This window comes from Elgaria multicarinata, chromosome 3 (genome assembly GCF_023053635.1).
Source record: "Elgaria multicarinata webbii isolate HBS135686 ecotype San Diego chromosome 3, rElgMul1.1.pri, whole genome shotgun sequence".
Taxonomy (NCBI): domain Eukaryota; kingdom Metazoa; phylum Chordata; class Lepidosauria; order Squamata; family Anguidae; genus Elgaria; species Elgaria multicarinata.
In genome coordinates, this window is record NC_086173.1 from 139,078,680 (window position 1) to 139,092,743 (window position 14,064).

The following is a 14,064-nucleotide window of genomic DNA, read 5'->3' on the forward strand; positions in this document are numbered from 1 at the left end:
AGTGGAACTGGTTCTCACCAGTGGCATATTGGGGGCAGTAGCTACATATCTGAATGATAAGACCCTAATCTGATTTATCCTTCTAGGAAAATATAACATAAAACTCAGGGCAGTGGGGGAAGTGCCATTGGAGTTATTCCCTTCTACCTGTCTCTTATTCTGATGGCATAACTGTCTATTAAGCCTCTAGTCTAACACAAAAATGAAACCCCATCTTTCCCTTGCTTCTCAGCTCTGAGGACCTTCAGCACCTCCCACCTTCTACCACTTGTGATTTCCAAGATGCTCACTTCAGAAATCCATGTCCTTAATAGTAAAGTGCAAAATGCATATATAGATCTTTACCTGTTAATTATATTCCACTGCTCAGAGCTGCAGGATGAAGCTTACAAAACGAGGGTTTGCATGAATATTAATTTCAAGATATGAAAAACTACAGAGGTACTTGTTCAAGACTTTTATTTTGACAAACTATGTCCACAGAAAATGTAGCCTGATATGGGCTTCTGTTGCTGTACACATTGGTGGCGGATTGATCCCAAGAACAAAGCTGAGTTCTCTTCAGTGCTGAAAAATGCTAAAATCCCAGTTAAATCCTGTTATACCAGCTAGATTCAAATCGAGTATTTTCAATATTTAATGACAGAGCAAGTATCCATAGATCAAATGAGACTGGGAGGAAGGGGATATGGCTTGGTTAAGAAGGAATGTGCAAATGCAATAGGTCCTCTCTGCTTGAGCCTGCAGCACTTAGGTGCCCTCCTAGGGAGCAAGTGCTCTCATGGGGCAGACAATCAGATTTTATTGGCAAAAGATACCTCTCCTTTGTAAAAGTGATAGATGTGCAACAGATTAAATTATTTCTCATTTTTACTAGGTAATTGAACAGCTGAGTTGCCATCCTACAGTGTGCTGTCCATGTTTGATCTGAAAGACAGGTAGATAATAGGCCTTTTGGGGGGACGGTCTTCAATGCAGTTTTAGAATGAATGCTGCTTATCCAACAAAAATTTAAAAGAGCCATTTAATGATCCAACATTTGAAGGCTTGGACAGATCTTTCCCATGAACCTGGCTTGGTTTTTGTTTCCTTTTTATTTTGGTATCAATCCTTTTGAGAGACCTGATTTTTCCTTGATTGGCTTGATTTTTTTAACACCAACAGGGGCTTGTGTTCTTCCTAAAAAAAACGGCTCCCATTTGGGGATGGATTCTTCTACTTTTGCCCAGTAAAGAGTCTGAAAAAGATATAACACAACAAGCAATTTAGCTCTCCTTCGCAACATAATCTACTATTTACCAGCCCATCAACAAAACAATCTGAACATACAATGTGTTATTAAAGCTTGTTTTATGTGTAAAGCAATTTAGAAAAGGCCAAGCTACTTTGGTGCTAAATCTCAAATCCCTCAATTATACAATATAATGGAGTCTGGAAGGATTTCAAGGCCTAAGTAAATTTGCAATGATTGGATGTGCCCTCTTGTGGTGAATAATGAATTAGAATGACAATCCTTGAACTTTATAACTGTTTCCTTGAGTTACACAGGAGTTATGTTTCTCTGAACAACAATATTATCCTCCAGAATTCTTAAAATTAAAATCCTTGCCTACAATGATTTTAAAAATTTGGCGGCTAAAAATGCTTTGGCATTTGGGAGTGCAATAATGGACTGTATTGATTTAAAGGATTTTGCAGTTATTGGGTTCAAATAGTTTGACAATTAATTTTGCAAGGAATACACCCTCAACATCAAACAAAATAATTGCATCACGGCCCAGAACAGACTCAGACATCTTTCCAGAGGTCCATGACATCTGGCTGGCCTTCGAAGCCATGATGTTCTAGCTTACTCAGCCTCCCTGCAAGCCTCTGGCCTTCGCTTTTGTGGGCAAGTCACTCAACCTGTACAGTGAGTCCAGACTTCTCGTAATATTCCCCTAAATAACTTGCGGCCACCACCTACTGATTTCACAGAGAGCAGCAGGATTCTCTCATTTAAACTGTATATCTGGCTGTGTAGTTTAAAGCCAGCTTCTAGAGAGAGATACGCTGATACCACCTGGACCAGAACACATTCATGAACTAAGTATATTTATTGATGGAAAACAACAGGCAGAACAAACAATTATTTGATACAGAATAACAAAGAAGTTTAGCTAGCGTGATCAGATACAAAACAAGGCAGAGCTCCTGCAGCTTTAACTGTTGTGATGAAAAGGGAATTTCACCAGGTGCTGCATGCATACAAATGACACCCACTGAAATACCCCTTTTCTACGCAGCTTAAAGATACAAGAGCCCTGTCCTCCTTTTCATATGGTCACCCTAAACCTAACATCACTGCCTCCCCCTTTAAAAGCTATCCTAACCACCAGACTATTACCTTATCCTCTCTGTCCTCACTCCTCTAAAGCTCCTCTAAGTCCCACTTCTGTCTTTCTCAACTGACTTTCCTCACTGACTCACTATGACTCCACCCACCATTTCACCACACTCCCCTGCTGTCAATCACTCCTCCACTCATGCTTCTGTTACAGAAGCCATTCAAAATGTGTAGTCACTTTGTTCCTGATGCCCCCTTAGATGCCACCTTAAGCATTTGAAGTGTTCAGAGTGTCTCCAAAGTACAAACCCAGGGATAATCCCCATCTTCCCTCCCCACATCCAAACTCAGGAGGAAGCCTGAAGCTTGTCCATGTACTGTTCAGCTTCTCCTCCAAAATGCATGGATGATTCCCAGCCCCTCTCCCGAACAAGGGGGTAGGGAAGGGGACAAGGGATTGTTTCCTATAGCCACCTTGTGCTTTGGATGTATTCTGAGCACCTTCAAAGTGCAGTGCAGTATGACTGAGGTGGCAGTGCTGAAACTGATCCTTTACTGCAGACTGATCTGTTTATAATCCATATTTCCTTTTAAAGACTGTCTCTCTTAGCATTGTTGACAAAAATCCCAAAGTATGAATCAAGTGAGCAGAAAAAGAGTTTTGCATCTCTCCTTTATCTCAATGAATTTCAGTTTCCAAAAATCCTAATATAAAAACATACAATATACTGAAAACTAAAATTGAGCCATACATTTATAGAAGTTAATATCCCACTAAGGCAGTATCAGATGTTCCGTACTTACTGCAGCATTTGTCTTAATACTAAGTGGATTGCGGTGGCTGGTAGCAGATGCAAATAAATATCTATTTATCTTGATCTAATATCGATTTAGCAGCAGAGTACTAGGGGCATAGCAGTTATTGCATTTTTAAAGAATATTGTAATTTAACAAAAACATGAAGAATAAAACGTAAATGTTTATGTTAAAGATAATCAAAAGTTGGGAGTCTGCCTTAGACTTACCTCGAGATTAACAATATCAGGATGTAGAAGTAAATGCTCTCTTGATTGTAGCTTTTTCCCTGCTGCTTCTACATCCTACAACACATGAGGCACCTTTTTAAAATGCTGCTGCTTCTAGAATTCACATATATGAAATTCAAATTTGATTTTAGCAACCATGAAAGTCAAACATTTCTCTACCCATACATGTTGGGCCTGTTCAGACAGCACGCTCAGCCATGGTTAGGCCGGCAACCCTTTTGCAGCAAATGGTTAGTGAGCATGTTTAAACCATGGTTATGTAGCCATTAGGAATCCTTCACACGATATGCTAAGCTATAATGTTTAGCTCAAAATGTTTAATCATAGTGGCTTATTGTGTCATCTGAACAGGGTCACTGTCAGTAAGTTATAAGTGACATCAGTGCATGTGGGGCTTTATAGCATAGGAGAAAATAGATTTCTGCCCCCAAATGCTTATAATCTAAAGCAGGGGTGTTGATCCTCAGGTCCAAGGGCCAAATCTGGCCCTCCAGGTGGTTCCCAATCTCTCAACCCACCTGCCACCTATCATGTGGTGGTTTCCCAGTATTTGCATAATTTCTTCCCCATTCTAAAAGGCTGAAATGCATCTCCTAAAGCATTTCAATCAGAAAGTTAAATCAGAAAGGTGGGTATACATGTAAACAATTAAAAAAAAAGGATAATAAAGTATAAACATGAGCAAATATCAATATACATACTTAGAGCTCATTGCAGTTTGGGATGAGAATGGGAGGGGGCCTTCTTGGAAACGGTAGGTTTTGAGTAAGAAATGTTCAAAAAACAAAGCAAACAGCACAAAAACAAATCAGCCTGAGTACCAGCTTCAGTAATCTTGCTGATACATTTTTGCTCTAATACAGCAACTGATTTGCCCATGAAGTAAGGGTTTTTGCATATTGTCTGCTACACACACCTAACCAAATTAATTCAATCATGAGGAATGCACCACACAGGAAAATGGTATGTGAATGACTGAGCAAGGAGAAGAAGAAAAAGTCAACATATTTTAACCCATAAGCTACAGTTTTATTGGAGGTGATGGCTCTGCTGATCCAGGGAATAAGTAAGCCCAGAATGAACTTTTCACGATCCCCAGCCACAAAACAAGACAGTACTAATGTTTAGTATTGGGGTATTAGATTACTAGACACATACCACCATTGATCTTGGCTTCTTCCAATTATGTCGCTACTTTCAAGTATCCTACTTGCTCTGTCTTATAAGTTTGGTCTGAAATATCAGCTTCCTTTTGTCTCTGACCAGAGTATTTGGCCACAGATGTGAGAGAGAGCCCCAGAAGCTCTTTCAAGGGAAGTCTGAAGACACAAACGTGCAAATATCTGCATCTACAAGCTGGCTGGGAAGTGAGCTGCTCTGGGTGTGCTGAGGCCATTTTTGATATTCCTAGCACATTTCTCATTGTGGGTTGTATCCACTGTTAGTCCTACTTACAATAGACCCATGGAAATGAATGGGACACCAGTTAGACTACCATTGGATACAACTCATAGGCATGACAAATGTGATAGAAACATTTATCATACAGGTATTTATCATATATCTTGGCAGCAGTTGTGGCTTCCGGTTGAATGGGTTTGCTGCCATGCAATGTTAAATGGCCCTTACTCTGTGAAAAGTACATGTGAAAAAATCTTGGGACTGTAGTTGATGACAAGGCGAACATGAGTCAACAGCGGCATGCAGCTGCAAAAAGGCTAATGCAATTTCAGGCTGCTTTAATAGATCTGCAGTTTCCAAGACATGGGAACTAATAGTTTCACTTTTTTTAGTGCTAGTCCAACCTCATCTGGAATACGGCATTCAGTTTCAGGCACTATGCTTTTGAAGATGTAGTCAAATTAGAATGTGTTCAGAGAAGGGCAACACGGGATCTCAAAAGACCACTTTTCAAATACCTTGAAGGGTGCTCACGTAGAAGAAAGCAAATACTTGTTCTTCTGCTATCCCAGAGCATAGGATGAGATCTAATGGGCTTAAGTTACAGGAAGGCAGATGTCAGTTGAGCATTAGGTGGAACATTAGGACCAATGGGATGGATTACAGGGGTGGGGTGTGTGTCTCTGCCTTGCTGGAATTCTTCAAGGAGAAGTTGGGTAGCTATCTGTTGGGAATGCTCTAACTCTGGGTTTCCTGCATCAAGCAAGGGGTTGGATTAGATGGCTTATAAGCCCTTCCAACTCCATACACCATATCCCAGGAAAACTTTGAATGTCTCAAAGGTTTTGTGCACATAAACAACAGGGGTGAGCAACTTTGAGAGGTCCAGGACATCCCTACAAAAAGCAAAATTAAAAAAGGCAAAATGTCTGGTTTGCCACCGAAATTTGGCAGCAAAGCACTCTGTAGTGCTATAAGGGCTACATCTCGGCCACAGCTAGACCTAAGGTTTATCCTGGGATCATCCAGGGTTCGCCCCTGCCTGTGCACTGGATCCCCTGTGTGTCACCTAGATGAACAGGTTTGACCCCTGGACGATCCAGGGATAAACCTTAGGTCTAGCTATGGCCCTAGCTTACTTCAGGATTAATTTAACCCTTTTGGCACTTTGCGGCAGGGCCTTGCTATTTACTGTTTTACTCTGTACAGCACCATGTACATTGATGGTGCTATATAAATATAATAATAATAATAATAGCCACTACGGATTCCATTTTTTAGTTGTTGTAGCTGTTTTTAACATTTTAGCATGCAGCTGGGGAGGGGGTGCACCAGGAAGGCAATGGGGGCTGCATGCTGCTCACCTCTGCTTTATAAGATTAAAATGCTCAAGGAAAGAACTTTCAGGAATAAGGCTAATACGATGGGAGATTTTAAAAGAATTTACTGTACCCTGATGAACACTCCTCAGTGTGTGAGAGTTGTCTTTGTCACTGAGCCCCGACTGCACGATTTGAACTTTATGTGCTGGGGGTAATTTACAGTTAAGATGATTCACTATTCGGAGCGAAAGCATTTGCTGTGCACATGAGATGAAGCCAATATTCTTTCTCAGAGAAAGCTACAAATAACAAAGCTACAGAGAAAGACAGCAATTTTGTTGAAGCTCTTCCCTGCTCAAGACAAAGATGACTTGCTAATATGCATTCATAACATGTGCACTAAGATGTAGAAAGGCAGCAAGCTGTTCACCAGACATTCAAACTCCAATGAAAACTCACCTCTATTAGCTTTTCTTAGGAAATTTGCACATGGACTTCCACTTCCATGTGCTGGGTTCACAGAGAACGAGACTCAATTTAAGGGGGAGGAGAAGCGCCTCCTTAACGCAGTGACACCCCCCTCTTTTTTTGTGAGCTTTCATACACAAACATTAAAGAGATCAAACGCAGGCCTTTTGGGCAAATTAAGAGAGATGGGAAGGGGCGTGGGAGTAGGGTGTGAAGGAGCCAATGCCGAATTGAAATGGAAGAAGAGAGTATAGCACAGATGGCATCGTCGGGAGCAGAAAGTGAGTGTGAAGAGTAAGGCGTTTTTCAAAATTAAGTTTTTTTTAAAAAAAGAAGGAAAATCCCCAAAGGGACTTCCCATTATTCCCAAAGCATGGCAGCTCAGAAGAATTGGGATCTTGGGGGCAACAGGATCAAAAGGATGTGATGTTCTCAATGAGCAGAGTAGCCACTTGGAATATCATCAGAAGTAACTGTTACTCCAGCATAAACAGGGACTGAGCGATCTTGACTAACTTTAATGCAGTTGGCAATGAAAAGAAGTGACCATCTGAGTGATGGGGAAAACAAGTTAACCTTTCCTCCTTCCCACACAAATGCATTTATAGCAGTGTAAGACCTCCTGATTGCTCTAAGGGGAGGTGGGGAGGTGTTAACAATGTCAGCCTAACAACTCCCAAAACTAAGTGACAGAGCAGATGCACCATAAAACATACTCTTACAACATCTATGAAATGTCTCTTGCCCTGGACTAAAGAGATCCACTGTCATGATAATAGGACACACCTCAGACTCCCAGTTTTCTAAAGTGTTACATGACAGATCATTGTATTCTTATTGCCATGTTTTCTGCTAAACGCTACTGTCTCAGGAACATTTCCAGAGAATTACATAATCCAGTCCAAGATCATTTTGATGGCTACTTATTTCCCCCGCAAAAGGATGTTTATGATGGTAGAAAAGGAAAGTTCTTTGGGGCAAGAGAAAACATTACTGGTTTGTGTTGGTTTTAGTCGAGAAGGGCACTTTGGCACGGCCTATATACCAGATGTGTCTTTTTGTTGCTCCTATCCAGTTACAGCATATTTTGAAGTCTATTGTCATCCAGAATACTGATTTAATGACAGGCACTGACAGAAATTGTTGCTGGAAGCTGAAATATGCCTTAAAGGGGAAAAAAGATGCTACTGAAATATTAGATGGCACCTTTGCATTTGCAGAGAGCTAGAGGCTGCCATATCTCCCCACCCCCCTTTAAGGTTTAACTGACAGGGTTAGCTTTTGGCAATTATTTCCAATATTTTAAAAGTCACCAGTAAAGACACCTTTGGCATGTGAAGTGCATTTTAAAAATATATATTTGATTTCAAACACTGGCTTTATAAAAGTTTTGAAGACCACTGGGAGTAACGTGACAGAGAGTGAATAGCAAAATGATCAACTCACATCTGGTTTCTGGAATGCCTACTAAATATACCTTAAGATGAGAATGGAAAAGACTACAATCTATAATGCTTCTAGAACACATTCATTGCTACAGTGCTTCTAAAAGCCTTCAGAAAAACAGTAACATCAGCACAGCTTATAACACTTTTTAAAAGCTTACTTGATATACCACATTTGTTTCTCAAACATCCTTCAAGAAGGATACATGCAAATATCCCATTTTCTTCTCACAACAACCCTGTGAGGTGGGCTAAGCTGAGAGACAGTGACTGATCCAAGGTCACCCAGTGAGTTTCAGTAAGGACTTGAATCCAGGTATCTCCAACTTCAAACACAGCATTCTATCTTCCACACTGGCTGTCTGCTATTATACTATTCACTGCATTGATCAGTATTCTATATCATCTAATAACACCAGAGATTTCACATTACAAATTGGCCAAGTGGTAGTGAATCCTCCTCTAATGTAGAATATTGAAATCAATGAGCCTACTCTAAGTATGACTAAATGTGGATCTTGGACAACTGCTCCTCTACAGCAAAAGAGTGAAGCAGGAAACAGAGTAGATTCAAATATAACCGCTCCTGTACCTTATCTCAAGCAGTCTTGATCTTAATAAATGAAAGAGGCCACTCCCTAATACTTAAAATGTCTCCTTTTGTTGGATTTTGGGAGTTGATTGGTCTACTGTTTGGCATTCAAACATATGTAGGATCGTCTAGCTGAAGATTGTTTACAAGAAGAACTTCAACCTTTGCTTCCTACAGGACTTAATTCGAAGTGCACAAGAGAATGCAAAAGTACCAACGGTTCTGATGTAACCTAATTGGAAGTTTAAAATACAAAGTTGGAGTTGACACTTGTGATGCTCTACAGGTACCACCAACTTTGAAAGCAATACTGCCCTCTTTTGTCTTAATTTTGAGAGCGATTATGGTGAATCTGAGAGTGCATCTCATAGAATTCCTCAATTTCTGTGACAATACCATGACACTTAATTTATTCCTCTTGGTGCCAGACATATGCCTATTAAATAGCTGTGGGTGGACAAGGAATAAATCAGATTTGGTATTTATAATTATTTTGCAATAAACTTTATTTAATCTAGTAGTATCCCTTTTCAGAAAGGGGTTATTACTCTGTCTGTCTGTCTGTCTGTCTGTCCCTCTGTGTGTGTGTGTGTGTGTGTGTGTGTGTGTTGTGATTATACCAACATTCAATCCTGAGTCTTACTCAGAAACAGGTCTCACTGAATTCAGTGGGGTTTAATCCCTAACAAGTGTGGATTGTAGCCCAAATATTCCTGTATTTCAAAGCAACGATTTATTCTAATTTTAACATTCTCCTTTGTTTAATAAAACCAATAGAACAAGCCAAGTTTGAATATTTGTGTTTCAGCCATCTCTCAGTTTTGGAAGCACAAAATTTCAGTTGTAACCAAGAGAGCAATAATAACTCTTTTCATAGCTAAAAACAAAATGAAATGATTTTACACAATTTCATTTAAATGCAGGCAAATACAATGACACCTCATCATGGCATCGGTGTATTTCTGAGAAAGCCAAATCAACAACTCTCCACATGGTAACTGTGAAATGTACAATGCCTGCTATCGGGAACAATTTTCTAAAGTTGGCACATAAATCTGAACCTTATTTTCAAGGTTCTAATATAGTATTCTGCATGGATCTCGTTCCTGTTTTATTTTGTTATCAGAAAGCATCTGCAGTGCTGCATGCCTGTTAAAGCCAGAATAAAATTAATACATCTAAACTCACTAATGCTGCACTTTCCTGCCAGACAATTTGTTTTGATGGTCATACATATGCTTTTATTTCTTCCACGAATGTTCTAACATTTCTGACACTTGGAGAAATTATTCAGAGCAATGTGATGGCAGACAGGGAATATTCTGTATAACATGAAATACTTCTTCTATAGGGATCCACATCCTATTACCATCTCAATGAAAGCTACTGTTTTAGCATGCACAATTGTCATCTTCTCTACAACTGGCAGGGAAAAAGACACAGAAAATAAAATACATATAAAAAGTTACCATGTGTATATATAAAACAAGTTTTGAAATAATTCTTATGGCTTCAACAAGTTAGATTAAATATGTTCCCTCTTCACCAAAGTATAAAAATTATAGAATCTACCTATCATTCACCACTGAGTAGCTATTCCATCTCTTCTTCTTCGCACTCATAAAATGGCCTAAGCTTCCTTCCTCTAATCTACCCCCAGTGTGACTTTCTATATATAATATAAGATGTGGAACCATGGCAGAAACCTATTCTTGGGTATACCAGAGGTACAAAAGGAAAGTGATACCTGTCTTACAATGTCTTTGGAACCACTAGACTCCATCCAATTTGATGAAATAAATTTGGTCTGACTGGTATAGAATGTGGTCTACTATAGAAGGCTGGCCACAGCAAGCCCTCCACCCCCACTTACACACACACATCTTCATCTTTCCCCCAGTTGTTTCTTTTTTAAAGATCACACTGGGCTTTCTCCAAGCTCTAAACTGCTCATTCTATCAAAATATAGCCAAATGCCAGTTCCTGTGAAGAACTAAAAGTCCCATCGTGTGCAAATTTCCCTTTCAGCTCCAGACAGAAATAATCTCACATGCACTGAACTGAAATATGCACAAGAAGGTTACAGAACCCTCAGCTCCAAAAAGAGCAGAGTGGGTGAGTGGGTGATCTGTCATAACATGTTTAGAACAAAGCAATTAAAGGGAAGTAATTTCCCATTTTTCAAAGAAAGAGGTGACACATCCCCAGTGACTGTACTGCCCCAGGGATGTCTCTAGAAAAATAAAACAAAGACACACTGTCACAAAACACGACACCACACAACATGCAATAGGAGAGCAACAAGGTGAATGTTAAGGCATAGTTGAAAATATATCTGTCTATTGACCTGTGGGAGAGATGAATATCTTCCTTTTAAACCAGGGGTGGGTGGGTGAGGAGGAGGGACAGGGAGAGAAATGTCCTGCAAAATCAAAGGCACCACCATGAGGAGTTAGGAAAGTGGTATTCACAAATATATGGTGGCCTACAGGCAGCTGACCAGCAAGCCTCTTAACTTGAGAAAAAGATTGGGCATATCACAACCGAAGAGAATTCCTTTAAATCTAAAAGGAATCTTGCACTTATGCTTGCCTAAAGGGAGCGTCAGTAAGCAGCCAGTTGGAAATGGTTTCCTTAGAGACAGTAGAACCTGCTGAATTGGAGCCAGCAGAAAGAAAGAAAGAAAAGATGGTAAGATTTCTCATGTCTTGGCTCACTCCTAGAGAAATGTTTTGTCATAAGGTTTGTGGAGAGAGCCTTTGCTGGAATGGGTGAGCAAGCGTGAAAGAAATATCATGAGCTCATACCACCTTATTTGGAGGGACTGTAGGAGCGCCCGAAGGACTGATTTATCTTTCTAAAGTGTTCTCTATGAGGGCGCGTAGAGACGTTTCCATAGGCAGGAGCGTACTTTGAGGGTTTCTGCATGTCACTGCTAAGTGTTTCAGACCCTGCAAGGTGAAATAATTTCTAACAGGAAAAAGACTTTTTGTAAGAAATTAAAAGGTGCCATCCACCTCTTGTGACTGTTTCAGTCAAGAGTTCATTGGTGCTCTAAAAAGGCTCCCTACATCCTCTTTGAAGCTTCCATCTGTATCAGCAATGGGGAACCTGTGTCTCCCCAGATATTGAGCCTGTTCAGACAACACACTAAGCCATGGTTAGGATGCTAACCCTTTTGCAGCAAATGGTTAGTGAGTGTGTTTAAACTGTAGTTATATAGCCATCATGGTTAAGAATAGTTCACACAACATGCTAAGCCATAATGTTTAGCTCAAAATGCTTAATCATCATAGCTAAAAATCTTAACCACCATGGCTTAGCATGTCGTCTGAACAGGATCAATGTTGGACTTCAGCTCCTATCAACCCCAGCCAGCCTGGCCAATAGTCAGGAATGATGTGAACTGTTGTCCCAACAACATCTGGAGGACCACAAGTTCCCTACCTCTGATCTATATCAATAAAACCTAGTTCCAAATCATCTATACCCTGTCCTAACAATACACCACACTTTAGAGTAACAAACAGAAACCAAGATGGTGCTATGACAATAAAAGGACAGGCTTCATGCTCAGTGGCTGGGGTCAACAAGGACAGCAACAGGTTTAGCCCCTGCCCACTAGTACTCCAGGGTGTGTCCAGGGTGCGAGCAGCTATCATTAATTACCATGGTGAAAATGTGAAGTGCTGCACTTTTGTGCAAAATTAAGGTGATGGGAAATCTGCCCAGCACCACTGATACTGGGAGAATTAATTGCCTCACTCAGTCTTTGTATTATATGGTCCGGGTGGTTGAAGGGGAAATTTGACAGCTGACCAGTCACTTGTAGGTTTCCTCCACAACTCTACTGTGGCATGGAGAAAAGGGCTACCAGTGGTGTTTAAGACAGGACAACTGAAATCATACTTCCATGTTCAGGCAGGTATAATTCTATCAGATGCAGGGGACAATTAGCAGAGAAGGAGAAACTTCATCCTGCCCTGCTTTACAGATTTTTAGGGACATTTGGCACATGATAGGCCATTGGTCTGGTCAAGACAATTCTCATATTTCTAACAATCTCTACCATCTCTGTTGTTATAGGGAGGACATGAGGAATAGCTTATCACATAGCAGGGTTAAACTTCTCCTCTATTTCCTTCTGCATATGTCACGAATAGGTTAGTCACTATTTGAGAACTCAATAGAAAACAATGTCTCAAAATGTCACATGGAAATTTGACTACATAGTTACTGGTTAAAAGTCATGGAAACTTACATTTAAAAGTGCTACATTTCTTTTATGAGCTGCATCAGTTTCTTGCATTTGCCATGTCTTCTCAGCTTCTTTGTCTCCTAGATGACTCTCCATCTGCCGAAGCAGCACCAATCTCTGAGACAGGCTACAAAAGGGAAACATTCTGATAAGTGGGAAGACCATTCTTTCTGCACAACAGCCAGAAAAACAGCAACCTTTTAGCCTCACCCAATTTTCCACTAATTATGTTGAATACAGCGTGGGTGCATTGAAGGAGGAAAAAAGCACAGGAAGTCCCTTCCTTGCTGTTGCTCCCATGGAGAAAGTAACCATCATGTTGTACAACAAGCAGTCTCTGTGCACAAATGAGACACCCAGCAATGCACACCTCAGAAGCAATGTGCTTGCAATGCAGCGCTAGTAATCTGAAGCATTAGGTGTTAGATCAGTTAACAGGGTTCTGCTACTGTGTGTGGGTCTGTGAACATGCATGCTGATGCCATGTTCAGAAGGAAGACTGTCACATTCCTAGCCTGGGCTTCATATATCTGTTCAACTGGCTTGCACACTTTAAGGCGTATTAATTTCTCTTCCTTGCAATGAAGATCTCCTGTAAATAATCAGATGTGTTTGGTCCTGCCAGAAATCATATTTTCAAATCTTTGTTATATTTGCTTTTTCCAGGGTTCTATCATATCCAACTGGTACATTCCAGATCCGAACATGATCAACCTTCATATCAAACAATCCCTGGAGAAGATGCTCTCTCCTCCTACCCACTGAGAAGAATTCTGCATCCTTGGAGATAATCTCCCACAGAGCAATCAGGGGTGGGAAATTTAACAATTAGAGGAACATAGAGAAATAGATTTGAAACAGGCATAATAACTGCATGATGACTTGCCTGCCTGATGTGAAGGTTAAAGACATCATGATTCGTCTAACTAGGCTGATAGTGTAAATTAATGGCTGGCATACATGTTGTTACCAGCACCATGAGGCCTCGGAAACCAAATTCAGACTCCTAGGTAAGTTGAAGCCCAGGGTTCCAAGGTACAATTTTCATAAATGCTACCTGTTCTATATGCAGGGTCAGCTAGACAGACAGAGCTGTGGAGTCTCAATGCATGAATGAGATGGTGATGTTGGGAAGAACTAGTCCTGATGGCTGTGCTACCTCCAGTTTCAGAGGCAGCAAGCCTATGCACACCAGTTGCTGGATGG

At 40.5% G+C, this 14,064-nt stretch overlaps 1 protein-coding gene across 3 annotated transcripts in view; it reads right to left on the reverse strand.

Annotated features, from left to right (window-relative positions):
• Nucleotides 1–442: 442 nt before the first annotated feature.
• The window catches only part of CEP15 (centrosomal protein 15), a 39,848-nt gene continuing 26,226 nt past the window's right edge, over nt 443–14,064 (reverse strand). For all 3 annotated transcript variants that reach the window (XM_063122073.1, XM_063122072.1, XM_063122074.1), the window contains exons 3-5: nt 12,862–12,985; nt 3,352–3,426; nt 443–1,237 (exon numbers count right to left, since the gene is read on the reverse strand). In XM_063122073.1, the coding sequence (XP_062978143.1) occupies nt 1,094–1,237; nt 3,352–3,426; nt 12,862–12,985 (343 nt within the window). In that variant the 3' untranslated portion in view covers nt 443–1,093. The remainder of the gene's footprint in view (nt 1,238–3,351; nt 3,427–12,861; nt 12,986–14,064) is intronic.